Below are 17,190 nucleotides of genomic sequence, written 5' to 3'. Positions count from 1 at the left end.
AGGGGCTGATGCGTTGTCTCCAGCAGACTGAATGGGGTTATTGGAAATAGTGGAGCCGGAGAAATACCAAATAAGCAATAAGTGCAAATCTCCGGCCCTAAGGGGATGCTGCTAAGTGTGTTCATGGCCTTCAGCGTTCCATGCAAGAGTGTTTCAAGCTGCTTTTGATTTTCACATTTCATTAAGAGGAGGAATAAACAGGACATGTTTAAAATGTGCTCCAGCTGTGAAAATCCACATTAGGGCTCACTTTTTTTGCTCAAAGAAATCCTGCTGACTGCACTTACAGCTCAGCATCCTAAATTTTATGTGGGAGAGACGAAAAATGAATTTCTCTTTGCATATTTTCCTCACAAATATTAAAACAGCTAGCTGGCTCCCTGTCTTAGTTATTTTATTTAAAGTGCTTTCAGCAGATAAATGCATTGGGCTATGAAATATTTAAAATACCAACCTGGGGCTAGAACAGAGCAAAAAGCATTCTACAATAAACTCTTCAATTACCAATTCTGAGATGGTTAATCAGATTAGTTTCTATTCCTAGATTGATTGGACACAAAATATCAATGCAAATCAATCTTAGTCCAGTGAAAAGGCAATGCAATTCATGCAGTTAGTTGTAAGATCTACATTTAATATGAATCCATCCTTGCTGCATTTGTCTCTAAGAAAGAACATCCTTCGTTCAGTGACTTGAGGCAGGTGAGAGCACAGAAATTCCACTAATCAGCAGAAGCCTTGGAACACTGCCTCCTGACATTCCTTTCCGTGTCTTTCTCTCTCACTCAGAGACCCCCCTGAAGGCCTTACACTGTAGCCACCAGGCTTTCAGTTGCAGCGAACTGGACAGAGCCCCCTTGCTGCTCCATAATTATTGAGCAGTGCAAGTCACCCCTTTAGCCAAAATTAAATATGCCATTTTTGCCACACGCCCAGCTCCTGCCAACCCAGGGGCCAGGAACTTGCCGTGGACGAGCACAAATGCCAGGTGATTAAGCTACCCATTCCCTTCCCGTGGCCAATCAAATATTATTGGACCACCTAGTTCACAACTCTTCTCAGGCCCTGAAGCGAAATAGAGATGATGTTGGAGATGCCTTGTCTCCGGCCAGTGATGGCCCTCGGAAGGAGGGTTCACTGTGCAGGTGGTGGGCTGAGGAAGGGGCTCGTTGTACTGCTATGCTTAGGGCCTCTTCCCATGAGCTGAGAATGGGAGAGGGTCTAGGGGCCTGCCCTTAGCTTTGCTGAAAGGTGTTGTGGTTTTTTCTGAGCTAGGATGGTGCATTAAGCCGGGGCTCCTGCAGAGCTCTGCAGATGGCATCATACGCTCAAATTGCGGGGGGAGGTGCCCTGTGTAAACTATTTTAAAATCCCACAAAATTCTCTTTCTGCGTTATCACATCATGGTTATGAGCTGAGATGAGGAAATGCCAGTCCTTTGTGGGCCATTCTTTAACACTAGGATTCCATATTCCTTGGTGTGCTGAGCCAGTGTGAAACCCAGCCATTCCGGATTGTCTCATGTTTCACCATTATTCTACCTCCCTTATGGTTAATGCTTGTGTTTATTTCTGTCGCAGTTGGTGATGGAATACTGCTTAGGATCGGCTTCTGATTTGCTAGAAGGTAAGCTGTGAAGTATCATTTCTACCACATATTTGTTCGGAATACAATTTTCTGGAGGGGGGTTGTTTTTGGCTGAGATGGGTGCTCAGGAAACCATTTCACAGATGTCACAGGCTGTCTATACTTCCAGTGAACCCTGCTAGTGCCTTAAGTCATGGCCAAGTCCTGTATGGGTCTTCTAAGTCCTATGTGTTCTATAACTAGGGCCCTACCAAATTCATTGTCCATTTTGTTTAATTTCACGGTCATAGGATTTTAAAAATCATAAATTTCATGATTTCAGTTAGATTTAAATCTGAAATTTCATGGTGTTGTAATTCTAGGGGTCTTGACCGAACAAGGAGTTGTGTGGAGGGGGTGTCGCAAGGTTATTATAGGGGGGGTTGCGGTACTGCTACCCTACTTCTGCGCGGCTGCTGGCGGCTGTGCTCCCTTCAGAGCTGGGCAGCTGGAGAGCAGCGGCTGCTGGCCGGGAGCCCAGCTCTGAAGGCAGAGCCGCTGCCAGCAGCAGCGCAGAAGGAAGGGTGGCCTGGTAGGGTGTTGCCACCCTTCCTTCTGCGCTGCTGCCTGCAGAGCCAGGCCCTCAGTCAGCGGCTGCCACGCTCTGTCCACCCAGCTCTGAAGGCAGCAGTGCAGAAGTAAGGGTGGCCTGGTATGGTATTGCCACACTTCTGCGCGGCTGCCGGCAGGGTGCTGCCTTCAGAGCTGGGCGCCGCCTTCAGAGCTGGGCACCTGGCCAACAGCTGCTGCTCTCCGGCCACCCAGCTCTGAAGGCAGAGCAGAAGTAAGGGTGACAATATCGCGACACGCCCCAATAAAATAAAGTTGTGACCTGCCCTCCCCTCTCCTCCCCCCCCCCCCCGCAGTCCCCTTTTGGGTCAGGACCCCCAGTTTGAGAAACGCTGGTCTCCCCCATTAAATCTGTGTAGTATGGGGTAAAAGCACATAAAAGACCAGATTTCACAGGGGGAGACCAGATTGTGCGGTCCGTGACATGTTTTTCATGGCTGTGAATTTGATAGGGCCCTATCTATAACAGGGCTGCCCAAACTTCAAGATGTCAAGGGCCACACTGAGAATTTGCCAGGAGCCCAAGGGCTGTACCTAGCTGGCACATTTACATGTTGTAAAATGAAAAAATAAATGCTTGCAGCCTTTTTCTTGGGCTTCTATCTTCCTTGATAGATAAATGGGAACTGCTTGTTGTCTGTTCAGCAATAATGGAAACCTCCAAATGATCAGCTTTGTTCTTGCCCTGCAGTTAGAAGGAATAGTTGCAGATAGGTTTGCAGTACGGGAGGCTAGTGTGACCTCAGAACTAAAACCAAACCCCAAGGCATTCACAGTGCCTGTACAGAGGAGGAGGAAACCCATCCCAAGCTAGCTAAAAGCCATACTTTATGGGCCACACCTCTGTATCTAAGATATAGTCAGCCACAGGCATGTGCTGGTCATATTTGTGGGCTCTATGGAATGTGCTTAGACACCTCTAATTTATATTCATCCTGAACCTCCTTCTACCTCTTTGCCATAGGAAATACGTAGGTGTCTATAGGTATTACCCTACTCATGGCCTGCAAAGGTCAGTTGTTGTTGTTGTTCCAAGAATGTGACTAACTCTTCCTATCCCAGTGCTATGTAACTCCTTGACAAGGAACAAATCTAACTTACCTCATCTTGTTGTTTAAACCCTTTAGTTCACAAGAAACCACTTCAGGAAGTGGAGATTGCTGCCATTACCCATGGTGCCTTGCAGGGGCTGGCTTACCTGCATTCTCATGCTAAGATTCATAGGTAAGAGTACCGTCCGGTACTGCCATGTTTCATCTTGCTCTGGGTTGAGGGCTGATGAGAAGCCTTAGAGAATTGCTCTGCTACACTCTGGTAACCTTTATAAAACAGTAATATTTAACCAGAACTTCCTGACACACTGATGTCATCTTTCAGTATTCCCTTTCCCAGCACTGCTGATGACAGGGTATGTTTGTAAACAGAAGCGGTCCCCTTGTTAATGGGCCTGCTCTTTTGCTGCAATCATTAGTGAAGCCGCAATCCAATGATTGATTTCTTTTTCTGTGATAGTGGTTTTCACTCTCAATGTCACCAAACAAATTTGCCAGGCAAAACGGGCCGCATGTGAGGGAGGAATAGGGTGACCAGATAGTAACTGTGGAAAAAAAGGGTCGGGGTGGGGGGTAATAGGTGCCTATATAAGAAAAAGTCCCTCAAAACGGGACTGTCCCTATAAAAACGGGACATCTGCTCACCCTAGGGAGGAAGCAGTTAGGTGAATCAGTGAAGACAAAGGAAATACAGGAAAGATACCTGGTAGTTTACGGGTGTGTAAAGTGAAACATAAGCCAGATTTAAGAGAGCTTGATTAACTTTCTGACCAGTAATAGTAACGGTTACACTGTACTTGCTGAGATCTGCGTAGATAAAATCATGCCTCAGGAAATCAGCTGACCACTGCAGAGGTCAGGAAGAAACTTCACTTGTCCAGGATAAAGCATCACACAAGCAGCGTGTGCACACTAGGCACCTTCCTCTGAAGCACCAAGCAGAAGCCCCCAGGCCTGCTACTGGACTCGGGCTGTTTTGGGAAATTGTCCTGCATGATGTAAAGTTTGCCAGTATGTGGCCATTTTAATTTCCGACTCTCCTGTCTTTTGTCAGAAACGTAACATGATTTCACCCACGTGTGTGTCTGGTCTTGTTTTGGTAACTCCTAATCCCGTAGGTTGGGGTATTGCTATGAAACAGGGTGATCTGGGTTAGCACAGAATTAGTGAGCAAAGGTGAAGATTCTCCATTCCCGGAGACAGTTTGAAACCAGTCATTGGGCTCAAATCCTCCCCATGTTGATAGCGTAGTGTCAAGATTAATATTTGGCAGAGAGGCAGTTAGCACATCCTGGGGCTGCTACAATGAGGAGTTTCCTTTAGAAACACTGTGGGCGTTCCGGTGCGTTAACACGTCCTGGCTACCTCATGAAAACCACTTTGTTGGAATTTGTTGACTCTGTTCTGCAGTAGCAGAGGCAGAACTATTGTTATGCTCTCAGCCACGGCTCTTCGCACCCTCCTCAAGGATGCTCAGCTCCTGCACTCGGCAGAGAGCCAAGAGGAGTGCTCTGGTTCTCTGCTGGACCCTAGTGCAGGGGTGGCCAACCGGAGCCTGAGAAGGAGCCAGCATTTACCAAAGTACATTGCCAAAGAGCCACAGTAATATGTCAGCAGCCCCCACATCAGCTCCACTCCCCTCCCCGCCGCTCCCAGCGCCTCCCGCCCATCAGCAGCCCCACTGATCAGCGTCCTCCACCCCACCCTCTCCGCACCTCCTGATCAGCTGTTTCGTGGCATGCAGGAGGCTTTGTGAGGGAGGAGCAAGGGCATGGCAGGCTATGGGGAAGGGTGGAGTGGGGGCAGGGCCTGTGGCAGAGCCAGGGGCTGAGCAGTGAACACCCCCAGCCCACTGGAAAGTTGGCGCCCGTAGCTCCAGCCCCGGAGTCGGTGCCTAGACAAGGAGCCGCAGGTTAACTTCTGAAGAGCCGCGTGTGGCTCCAGAGCCCCAGGCTGGCCACCCCTGCCCTAGCGTCTGAAATTATGGGAGACAAAGGAATATGGTTGGCCTCATTCGCTCACAGAGAGGAGCATTGTGTTGATGTAGTCATCTGTCTCTTGGTTAGTGTCTTATTATTTCCTTGTATTTGCCTGCCTGTCTCCACCTGTTGTCTCTTGTCTTACACGGAAAGCTCTGTGGAGCCAGGACTGTGTACGTTCTGTGTTTTTACAGCACCCAGCATAGTGGGGTCCATGTTTATTACTGGGGCTACTACTCATTACAGTCATATGAGTAATAAGTAATAATGCAATTGGAGGGCAGCTTCTCTCGGAGGAAAGTGCAGGCCTCCACTGAGCTTGGCTTTCATCTGGCTCCGTGCAAAATTTCTTCTACAAAAGCGCTTCGTGGCACACACCTCATGGCTGAGTGACCACCAAACCAGACTGCCCATGTCACTTCTTTTATTGGACCAACTTGTGTTGGCAAGAGAAGTTGGTCCAATAGAAGATATTATGTCACCCACCTTGTCTCTCTAATATCCTGGGCCCAACACTGCATGTAACTTCTGTTTTCCTGCCCCATAGAGAGGCAAAGAAGCTGAGCACGACTTGGCACAAGGGGGACACCCTGTGGTGAGACAAAAGAACTGCAGTTTATATATAGAGTCTGCTGCAGTTTCCACGGTATGCATCTGATGAAGTGAGCTGTAGCTCACGAAAGCTCATGCTCAAATAAATTCGTTAGTCTCTAAGGTGCCACAAGTACTCCTTTTCTTTCTGCGAATACAGACTAACACGGCTGTTACTCTGAAACCAGTTTCCTAATTGTGCATCCTCTCCTGTTCTCTAACAGGACATCCAACAGAACTGTGTGGAATGCAATAGGATGAAGCTATTTTTCTTTTAAATTGCAGATAGTGGATAAACCATAAACTAGCAAGGAGCAAATATATTTGTCTGAACCCAAAGTTCTTTATGCGTGTTGTCACTTGCTACCCCCGTGAATCCAATGTCCTAGCTTTGCAAAGAATAACTATAATATGGGCAGTACGTTGTTACTCAGTGAAGGCTTTTTGCTGGTGACATAGGGCTGTTACACAAGCTTCTGTTAATTTTTCACAGATTAGAGTGAACTGGAGATAGCACTGGACATAATGGTGTCCAAAGAACTTCCTGAGTATTGTGCACTTTTTCTGGGTTCTGTCTTTGCACATACAGGCTTGTAAAATGCCTTCTCGGTAGGTGTACCCTATAGAAATGAACTCTGTGCACAGACAGGCGCACCCTGACGTTTCAGTGTGCTCCCTTAACTGGGACACTGGTACGGAAAGACCAGAGAAAAGTTGTTGGGACAGTTATAGGTTCAGGTTTGAGAAGTAGTGTTGGTCTAGTGGATAGACCTCTGGACTGGGAGTCAGGGGACCTGAGCTCTATTCCCTAACTTGCTGTGACCCTAGGCATGTCGCTTTACCTCTGTGTCTGTTTCTCTCCCACACCGTCCATCTGGTCTGTCTAGAACAGTGGTTCTCAACCTATTTACCATTGTGGGCTGTATGTGCAGCTCTCTGTGTGTTTTCTGGGCCGCATCCACAGAGTATATATACTACCTGTATGGCCCTGAAGGTGTCACCTCAGCCACAGCTGTGTACTGATTGGGCCGCAAGCAACCTACATGCCGTGGGTTGAGAACTACTGGGTAGGGATTGTCTCGTGCCAGTGTTCAGACCATGCCCACTGCAGTGGGACCGTCAACATGTTTAGGTCTCTAGGAGCTGCAGTAATACCAATAATGATGTAAAAAGTTATGCTGTTTGGGGGCATACGTAGTGGGCCACAGAGTGGGAAAAACTGCAGATTTCAAGTGGTTTATTGTGTATTGTGATGATTTTTGAAAAAATAGAACTTGGCATTGCCGTTAGCTACAGTGTTAACAGTCTGACTCAGCTGGGACTTTTAACTCACCTTCCATTTCTACCGGGGCTTGCTTTTGCAAAAAGCAAATAACTGAGATGCTGCCATGTGAAAACATCCCTGGTGTACTGTTTTCCCCTCATTATCCGAGTGCTGTCTCAGTTTTTACAGTACATTACTAGACTGCATCTTTCAGCTGGCAGCACGTAAGGAGAGCTGGATGCCCTAAAACAATCTTTTTGTTGTTCGTTTTTTTTCCTAGTTTTATATTAGAAGGAGGTGGGAGAAGAAACATTTCCAGTTTAGCAAAGACTAGACAGATCTGCCTGTGTCCTGAGCTTGAGGGCAAAGCATATTTAGGTGATGTTATCTGTAACTCTGTGTAGGCACTTAGCCAAGTGTCATGGAATGAATGGCTTTAACCTTTTAGCAATATTTCACAAGTTTGAGTGTAACCCCCTTGCTGCTGGCACTTAAGAATTAATGGTTTCATATCTGTACATTGTGTCTGTCTACTTACAGGGTCGTCATAACCATAATTGGAGTCCCTACAATTCTAATTAATCCTCCCCTCGCTGTACCCCTGTGAGATACGAAAGTAGTAGAATCCTCATTCAGATGGGGAAACTGAGTCAGGGGATGGCTGCCGTGACATGCCCGAGGTCATACAAGGTGGCAGAGCTGAGTATTGAACCCAAATCTCTTAAGTCTCAGTGCAGCGGCTAAACCACAAGGTCATCATTAATCTTTTCTCCTTTCTAGTGCCTGGCAGTTCCCTGTTCCCAGGAAAGCCATGATTACTGAGTCCCTTTCTCCAGCCAATAGGAGCAGCCGCAGAAGCAGCCAAAGCAGGGACCTGGGGCATTCAGAGACAGTTTTGACTGGACTTCCTGTGCCCTGTGCTGATTGGCTTTTTGCTCCAGCCCTCTCCACCCTTCCCTCCCAGTCTCTTTACTTCAGTTTCACTCCAGACCTGCCCCTCTTACCCTCTTCTCCCCTTGAGTGTCCCCTCTCCCCTGGCTTTTCTCTCCAGTTAGCTTATTCCCTCCTAACTAAAACAGTGGCACAAATGTCACTTGCTGCCCTGACCTGGTTCACTCTGCTTGTGTGTGACAACTTTTCCTCCACCCTGTGTCTCTCTTGGGTAGAGTCTGTCTATATTCCCCGTGTTTGTAAAGTGCCTACCACAATGGAGCTCATTCTTGGCAGCCCCGATGCACTATCATCATAAACATGAGTAAATAATCGCTCTTTGGGGGCTTTTAGATCTCCGGTGCTGGGTCGTTGTTGTTCTGCAGAAAGGCTAATGGACTGTAGTGTCACTGCATTTTTAATTGTAACCAAAACCGCACTTCTCCCGTTTTTGTTCCCAAGGGATATTAAAGCGGGAAATATTCTCCTAACGGAACCGGGTCAGGTGAAACTAGCTGATTTTGGGTCTGCGTCTATAGTCTCTCCTGCCAACTCCTTTGTGGGGACCCCTTACTGGTAAGTAGAGCTGGAACACGTTAGTCTTCCTAGGGCCTCGTGCTCTCACTTCTGGTGCTTCACAAATGATATGTGGCATTAAAAACCTCCAACCAGTAGCATTAACTGAGCAGCCTTTTAAAACCTCCCCACCCAGCTCTTCTTGCCTCCTGAGTGCCCACGAGAAAAGGTGGCCTTTGCAGCCCAGTTTGATGTGGCCACTGTCACTGTTTCAATTACCATAGTGCCAAGAGCGTAACAAATTAATCTTTGTCCTCGGTGATGGACAAACTCTAGTGCCAGGGGGGCCAGAGCCCTGACAGTCTGACTGTGCAGCAGGGATAGGCATGTAAATAATTTAGGACTCTGTTTTGAAGAAACTTGTTGGATGTTCATTTGAGTTGATTAATGTTCCCAACCCAGTGGCCCAGCATAGCTTTATGCTCCATTTATTTCATGGCAGACGCTCCAGGGCATTGATGCCAGAGATCGCCCAACCTCTGCACAAGTACATGGGGTGAGAAGCCTACTTCCTCTCTGAAGTAGCAAGTTAAGAGGCTGAACCTTTCCCAAGCCGGGTCCCCTGTTTTTTCACCCCTCCCTTTATTCTGGACCGCCATATTTCCCCACTCTGTTCCAGATTCCCCTGTTCCTTTCATAGCTGCACTCACAGGCTGCACATGTCTGCTGGAAAATGCTCCTGGCGTGCCAGTGGAAAAAACCCACCATCTCTGGGGAGACTGAAAGTGACGCCTTTACGACACTTCAGCCCCTGCTGGCTGACTCCAGGTACAATGCCTTTGAGATTGGTGTGGGTCTCCCATGTGCCAGCATGTTGCGCTAACAGCAAGACGATCCAGGTTGGCCTCTTGTTTTCTTTCCTTTCTTAAAAATGCCTCTTGGAGAAGCTGCTAATGCAGGCAAGCGTTGTTTTATTTCAGCATGGCTTTACTCAGCTCCATGCTGATTCTTTACGTTCTGGGGCCGCTGCGCTACTGAAGACAATGAAGGTGTCTTTTTAAGAAGGTCTGTGCTGTTGATTTTTTTCCCCATAACCCGCGTATTTTGTGCTGTGCTTGGTAGGATGGCCCCAGAGGTGATCTTGGCTATGGACGAAGGCCAGTATGATGGGAAGGTAGACGTTTGGTCTCTTGGGATCACGTGCATTGAGTTAGGTGAGTAAATAAGTTATTCTGCTCCATTGCCAAGTACCCATCATGCTGAATTTGTGATTTTATGCTGGTGTCCTAAAAGACTGGAAGATTCTTCTCCTTCAATAAAAAGATCCTGACACACTTAGAAAACCCTGCAGGTAAATGCTTGCCTACAAACACTTCATTCTCTCTGGTAGATCAAGAGTTAACTGTCACCACTGCTTGTTTTTATTCTAGCCTGAGGTGGTCAGGGAATAACAACTCTGAGCACAAAAAGGATTTGGTTGGCCTTTTTTAATGTGTTTAGCCAGAGCTGGATTTGGGCAGATCCTCCGTTGCTGGTAGAGGAGAAAGCACTGAAGCTGCTGTAGCTAGTTAGAATGTTGAAGTTCCTCTGGCTACAAGGCTTCTCAAGAGGAAAGCAAAAGACAAGGCTGTAAATGTGATTCTGCTGGCCCAGCTTTCAAACAGGAGCCCCTTAAGAAACCATCCCAGACCTACATTTGGTTCCTCAAATTGGCATTTACTGTAGGAACTGGAAGAGAGCATTTACATCCCTACCTGAGTCCGTGTAAGCATCCAGATGTAGGATCTGGGTGTCTCAGCTGGCTGCTATGTTTGGAAATTGAGCTTCCTCCTGGATGACAGTGGGTTATAATTGTCAGAGGTTCTGCAGTTCTGAATGAGTTATCCCCTATTCCCAGAGTTCACTATCTGCTTCCAGCAGAAACACATGGATGAGCCCACAGTAGATTCACAGGAGAACTGCTCCTTACGCTGTCAGGTCCTTCCATTGAACCCAATCCTGTGTCTTGCTGAATGTCGCTAGAAGGTGCTCTATGCCCGCAACTCCTGTTGATTTCCATAGGAGCTGAGGTACTGTACAATCCAGGGGACTGAGCCCTTTGGTAGCAAGTTCCTGATATAGAAACAAATTCCATGCTGGTGTAGACACAGATGAAGCTTCCAATGAAGTTAGTGGGAATTGTCCTCTGAGTTGAAGTTGGCCTAGAGCCAACAGCTAACAATAAAGATTCCGACCTGTGTTTTTGAAATCACTTACAGGTAAGGGGCCTGTTGGGACATATAGATGATAAACTCCTGCAACCCCAGATTTAAAAACAGATGCCTTAAACTCTGTCAAACTGTTGGAGTTGCTGTATGAAAACTCCTAGCTCAGCCATCACTTCTTACGCTGTTTCAGTCCATCTCGTTTCCCAGTATGACGGCAGTATCATCCTAGGATGACTCCACTAGACCCACAACGAATAACCTCACCCTGTGCCCAAGAAAGAGCATGAATATCCTATTCTTGAACAAGCAGATGAGTGGAGCCTACACATGGTTGATAATTCAGCCTCAGCCATCAAAGTACTCCAGCTGATTCCCTGTGCAGGCTGCCTGTTAAGCTACAACAGTGAAGGATTTTCTGGACTGCAGCTGGGAGCCTTGTGCTAGTGGGTCGAGCAGTGTGGCTGGGGCTCTCAAGCCCACCCGACCCCCGGGTCTGAGCTTGGGTGGCTATCCTGAGTCCCCGCCGGACCTGCAATGCCCACGCTACTTCTAGTGTGCTGGCTTAAGCCCTGCTAGTGCAAGTCTGTCCAACAGGGCTGGGAAGCTTGCTCCCCGCTGCAGTATCGGCGTAATCACAGAGAACGATCGCTCCAGGAGATGACTGTGGTGCTGACACTACACTGGGGACCTGTCCCTGTGTGGAGCCATTGTGGAACGGCATCTTAAGCGTATTGGGAAGCACCTTGCTATTGTTGTCTTTACATTCCAGACACCCAGGCCCAACAGCCTCTGGGAGCCTCAACTAAAGGAAACTAAAATACAGCGTGCAATACTTGATAGCTCTCATTTCTTCTGACGTTCCGTCTCACTCCTGTTCCCCAATGCCAGCCACCACCTAACCACACACTATGTGTCCTACTCCATTCTTTATTGTGACTTCTTCGGTGCCGCCCCTTACGGCAAGCTTCACTGCCTGCTCCATTTAAATCCCTTCTTAAAACCAGATTTTCCCCTGATACCGTTCCAGTGTTCATCCATAGAAGCCATTTTAAAAATACCATTGAGAGGGGATTATCTATCCCACTCTCAAATTACTCGCCTCGTGTATTGTGTGTCTGACCTGCGCTGTCCGTACAGTTGAATTGTCTGCCTGGAGGACTGGACCCATATCTTCTTTTGTATTGTGTAGAGGGACAAGCATGTTCACAGCACTTGATGGATAACCATAGGACCTGGGTAAGAGGCCTGACAAGATGCTACAGTGGGAACCAACTTTGAGAGGCAGAGAAACAAAGCTCAAAAAAGGAAACCACGCGTTGAGTTTCGATGTGAGGGAGGGTGCCACCAGTGTGCTTTCATATATGGCAGTGGGAGACAGGAGCTCCACAGCAATGGGCTCTTGAAGATGCTGCCTCTCACAGTGCTCTCTGGGGTGTCTTGCGGGGGTGGTCAGCAGTTCTGTGCTGTCAGCCTGCATGGGCTCAGTGGAATATAAAGCAGTAAGGCATCTCGCAAGTACTCAGGTCCTGTGTTCTTTATAATAGTTGTCAGACCCTGAGTCGCTCTTGCTGGGTTACTAACCATTGCTAGTGGTGGTGGGGTCACTGACTCCCTCAGGCTGAGGGAAGCACCAGTTCCTTTCCTCCAGTGTACAAACATCTACACCGAACTTATGAGCAGCTTCTCACCTCACCATCCAGAGAATGGTCACCTGGCGCAATGCTGTAGTAGCTGCCTGTTTCTGTGAGAATTGCGCACCCCACCCTTCTGTATACAAAGGCTGCTTTGTATGGATGGGAGACCTAGCATGCTGTGTACGCTGATTAATAGGCAACATGGCTAAATGTGGGATGATGTGCGATAACTTCCTGACTGCACTGGAAAATCTTCAGAGAGGGCAGCATAACCTATCACACTTGAAACCTAAATGCTGCCCCAGCCAGCAAGAAAAACCGCTGAGGCATGTTGCAAGAAATGGCACATGAGCAACAAACCCCAAAGATAAAAATTCTCTTGTGCTCTTAATGGGGCCTCGGAGATAACTCCTCCTCCCTCCCTCTGTCCCCCACCATTCTGCCATGACATATTTGTTCTGTTTTCTCCTGTTCTTGATCCCAGTCTCCTCATCAGGGACCCCTTGTGTTTTCTTCAGTGTCTGCACCAGCAGGTAAAATACATGTCCTCTCCCCTATATTCAGTGACAATTACCACAATAATTCTCAGTGCAGGGCCAATTAAATAAGTAAGGGTTATAAGAAAAACATGAAACATAAGCAGTGAAACCCTGCACTGTGATAGCTGTTAAATGTTGTTAAGCATTCAGACAGTACCCTGTTACGGTGGGACTGTCTGTATCTTGAGAGTTGGCTTTTAAGAAAGCTTTAATAAACCGAATACTACACCAGGGTAGTCAGTGTTTCAATGAGAATAGGTCAAAAAGGAATTAATGGAAACTAATACTTGGCTAGTTAGCACTAGCATATGTTGCTGCAGGAGCTGTTCTGTAGAACGGCTGTGCACATTTTAAAGTTTGAAAATTAATTTTGTATTTGTTCAGTGAATCATTTTCAAAGAAAAAATAACCCATTTTAAAACTGTGTTTGTAGCAATCTATCAGAAGTTCCCTTTGCTGTAAGGGAAAGCTTCCTGAAAATGGAATTTCTGGTAAACCTTCAGCTGGCAGCAGACCTTGGGGATTGGCAAAGGGGACCAGGAATGGGGAGAAATGTTGTTTCCGACAGAAAGGGGGTAATTCCATCTCCCATGCTGTGTGATGGCTGGCATTTCAGTGGCTAAAACGAGCTTCACCCTGATGCAGTTTGTATTTTAGAATTAAGGAATGGAGAATCAGAGCTCCTGGGTTCTCTTCCCAGCCCTGCTTTGTGGGTTTGAACTAGTCGTTTAACCTCTCTGTGATTGTATTCCCCACTGTAAAATGGGTATTGCGATAGACCCCCGTGGGCATTGAGACTGAATTAATATTTAAACTTCCATGGAGCTTTTCATTCAAGGATCTCAAAGCTTTTTTACAAAGTATTTCTTGTTGTTGCTAATCCTCTTGGAAAGTACCAGTTTTCTTATTCAGCTACCGGGGCCTGGCTCTCAAGTGTTTGTCTGACCCAGGATGGTGAGGACCCAATTTCTTGTATAGCCAAAATTAGTTGCAAAATTGTCTGGAAAAAAAACTGTTGAGTTGTATGCACATTGCATGTCAGGGACAAGCAGCTGCTTCGCTCTGCTCTGACCTGACATGAACTTAAAAATCTGGCTGCATTGAGTGTCATGGTCTGTCTGACCTTGGACTAGGGTGAAAACTGTCCTCCCGCCTCGGTTTCTGTGATCAGCAGTTGTGCCCTGTTCTGGGGAGAGCACAGACAGACAGTAGTTGAGTACCCCTTCAGAAGTGCACTCCCAGGGGTGACTATGGCTAAGGGGAGCTGAGGAGGAATTTAGCAAAGAAGCAGGTAGGCCGGCAAATTGTCGTCCTTCTGCCAATTGGTTGCAGTTACCTTCAATTTTGGTGTCCTTGCATCTTTTCCTCTTTAGCCTCAGATGTTGTCAGTCAGAGCACCCAGCGTTTTTAGGTGCCAGGTCCCAACTTTTCCAGGGCTGATGGTGATCATGCTTCACTAGTGGAGACAATTTTTTCTTGTCCTGTATTTACTGTAGCAGGCCAAACTCGGGAAGATGTCACTAGGGTAAAAGATACTAGAGCCCTTTTTACAGGTAAAATCCACTGGGTTGCACTTGCTTTCTCGGGAGCTGTCCCATCCAGCATTGAGATAACCAACAGGTTTCCCTAAAGGGCTGTCCTGAACTAACCTCGGAGATTAAAATAATTGGTTTATGTGGCATGACGACAGTAATGAGCTATTGATTTAGCGTGCTTGAACTTCCTTGTCTTTCTCCGTTTTCTTCGCCTGCTTTGTCACTCCTCTTTCTTGTCTTTCCAGCCGAACGGAAGCCTCCCCTTTTCAACATGAATGCAATGAGTGCCTTATATCATATAGCCCAGAATGACTCCCCTACGTTACAGTCAAATGAATGGTAAGCATGCTACTCTCCGTTCTCTCTTGGTTTTTGTTTTCCTGAAAACCCTTGGCCTCTCCAGCACCGTTCACATGGTTAAATATCTGACCAGGAAAACGCTTGTTCCGGTGTAGCGATTGACTATCAGCTGTCAAGTTCCATGTCTGCTGCTGCACAGAGATTCTCTCGTAGGTAGGCTTAGCTTTGACCGGCTGTCACTTCGGCTGTCCTGCAGTCCGATGTGTGCAGGTACTAATTACGCGCCTGTCGGTACTGCATGAAGTAAAATGTTTGTGTGTGTATTAAGTCAACCTAAGTCAGTGTCAACAGAATTTCCAGGTGTGAATGGTGCTTGGCTGAAGGAGGAACTGTGAGTGAAACTGAGCAGCAAAAACTGCGAGAAAGGATAGCTGCAGATAGGTAGCTTCAATTAGCTTTTTCTGGGAGTTACTTTTGGAGCTTTGTCAAATATTCAGGGCTCTGTGGCTGCAGACGCCTCACCGTGCGCACTTGTGTTCCAGAATCCAAGCTTTGATTTTTAAAAATGTCTTGCTCTTTTATGATTGCAAAGGAAACCCTCCAAAAGTGGAGTTTGAGGCAATGGAGGTTGCCTCAATCTGCAGACAGCCTGAAACAATAGCTCACAGAGGGGGTATGAACTTGCCCTTTTATCGGCGCGTGTGTTAACTCTGAAACCTAATGGTAGCCATTGAAATTGTCAGGTCAGTTATTTCATAATGGAAACATTCAGCTAATGTACTTGTCCCATAATCCCAATCTGCCTTGCACGCCTTTCGAGATGCCAAAAACTTGATCTTCTACCCACCCAAACCTCTAGCTTCTGTCTTGGCGATGTTTATTATGCAACTACTGTGTTTCATGTACAGCATATGGAAAATTAAAAAAAATCTAGGGGCAGAATAAAATAGGTTAAATTTAATAACGCAGGAGTAATATTCATTGTCCTAAGTCACTAGAATCTGTGTGAAGCTGTCACAGGCTTTCTATCTGCTGGTCTGGAGCACCAGAGAATCCAAAGGACTTGTTAGTGAAATTGAGGGGAAGATTGCTGTGGAGTATCAAGAGCTGTGAATATGGCATATGAATTAATATCCCTGTTAGTGATGGACTTTTCTGTTGTCCTTTGTCCTCACATTGGCACCAAAAATGCATATAGAGACTAAGAACATAAGGAAATCAGTGTAGTCCGTACAGAAATATTACTCCTGTTGAAATGTGTTAATGTCTTAGTTTCATTGGCAGGGAGGGAACTATTTTTCTTTCCCGGGGCATGGGGAGGTAGGGAATCCCTCAAGATACCAGCCCCAGTTGAGCAAGGCCCTGAAACGTGAATAAGTGCCACAGCTGATGCGTTGTCAGTAATGATTGGATAAAATGGAGATCTAGACCATCAAGGTATTAAAAGGAAAGCATCTCTCTCGTGGAAGATGCATCTGCTAGTGCAAACTTCACCTTCACTAGAGTAAAAGGACTTGAACTCCAGTACAGAACATCTTACTGTCCAATGCACACTGTGATTTTCCTCTCACTGTGAGTGTCTGTGCATTTCTCCCTGCATTGAGGAACCAAGGGAATTAACCTGTACACTTGGCAACAATCCAGTTTGTCTCGTGTCCCACAACTTAAGAACAAAGAAATACAGATTTTTTTTTTCTCTTACTGATACAGATAAATTTTGACAGTCACCAGTGTGCCTTCCGGACCCTGAATTGATTCCCCCCCCCTTAAATCTTTCTCTATATACAGGACGGACTCCTTTAGGGGATTTGTTGATTACTGCTTGCAGAAAATACCTCAGGAAAGGCCATCGTCAGCAGACCTGTTGCGGGTAACTTTTCACTTTTCTATTTCAGAAGTTGAGGGGAGGGAGGGAGGTCGGAGGTGGAGTAATGTTACCAGTATTGGTGGTGGGACAGCACGTCGCTTGGCAGAGTGGAGTAGGCCATTTTCTAGTGTATCCAGGGAGGCATAGGAGCTGCAAGGTCAGGACTACTTGCACCCTGTGGATTGGTTTTCCTGAGAATTCTCCCTTTTTTATTATGATCACTATGCAGTCGCATTTAGAAATGTAATTTCCACTTCTGTTCTATTTAACAGTTTCCCTCCCCACAGCTTACATGATAAAGGATGGGTGAACTAAGCAAAGGTCTTTTTAAAGCAGCTTTGCAAAAGTATCATGACCATGACACTGGAATGCGTTACCTAGGGAGGCGGTGGAATCTCCTTCCTTAGAAGTTTTTAAGGTCAGGCTTGACAAAGCCCTGGCTGGGATGATTTAGTTGGGGATTGGTCCTGCTTTAAGCAGGGGGTTGGACTAGATGACCTCCTGAGGTCCCTTCCAACCCTGATATTCTAGGATTCATTTCCCAGTCCAGGCACTGAACCCATTTGCCCACCCTTTTACT

The 17,190-nt window shown here is 46.7% G+C and overlaps 1 protein-coding gene across 4 annotated transcripts in view; it reads left to right on the top strand.

Annotated features, from left to right (window-relative positions):
• TAOK3 (TAO kinase 3) overlaps window positions 1-17,190 on the top strand; it is a 143,414-nt gene that overhangs the window by 80,606 nt on the left and 45,618 nt on the right. For 3 of the 4 annotated variants that reach the window (XM_077835460.1, XM_077835461.1, XM_077835462.1), the window contains exons 6-11: window positions 1,581-1,626; window positions 3,324-3,420; window positions 8,475-8,588; window positions 9,651-9,742; window positions 14,689-14,782; window positions 16,532-16,613. In XM_077835460.1, coding sequence (XP_077691586.1) covers window positions 1,581-1,626; window positions 3,324-3,420; window positions 8,475-8,588; window positions 9,651-9,742; window positions 14,689-14,782; window positions 16,532-16,613 — 525 coding nt within the window. Of the gene's footprint in view, window positions 1-1,580; window positions 1,627-3,323; window positions 3,421-8,474; window positions 8,589-9,207; window positions 9,357-9,650; window positions 9,743-14,688; window positions 14,783-16,531; window positions 16,614-17,190 lie in introns of those variants that run through there. The other variant, XM_077835463.1, reaches the window with a different exon arrangement.

The sequence above is a fragment of the Eretmochelys imbricata genome, chromosome 15 (assembly GCF_965152235.1).
Source record: "Eretmochelys imbricata isolate rEreImb1 chromosome 15, rEreImb1.hap1, whole genome shotgun sequence".
Classification (NCBI taxonomy): domain Eukaryota; kingdom Metazoa; phylum Chordata; order Testudines; family Cheloniidae; genus Eretmochelys; species Eretmochelys imbricata.
Note: the sequence above shows the minus strand (reverse complement) of the source record. Positions and strands in the feature narration are given on the sequence as shown.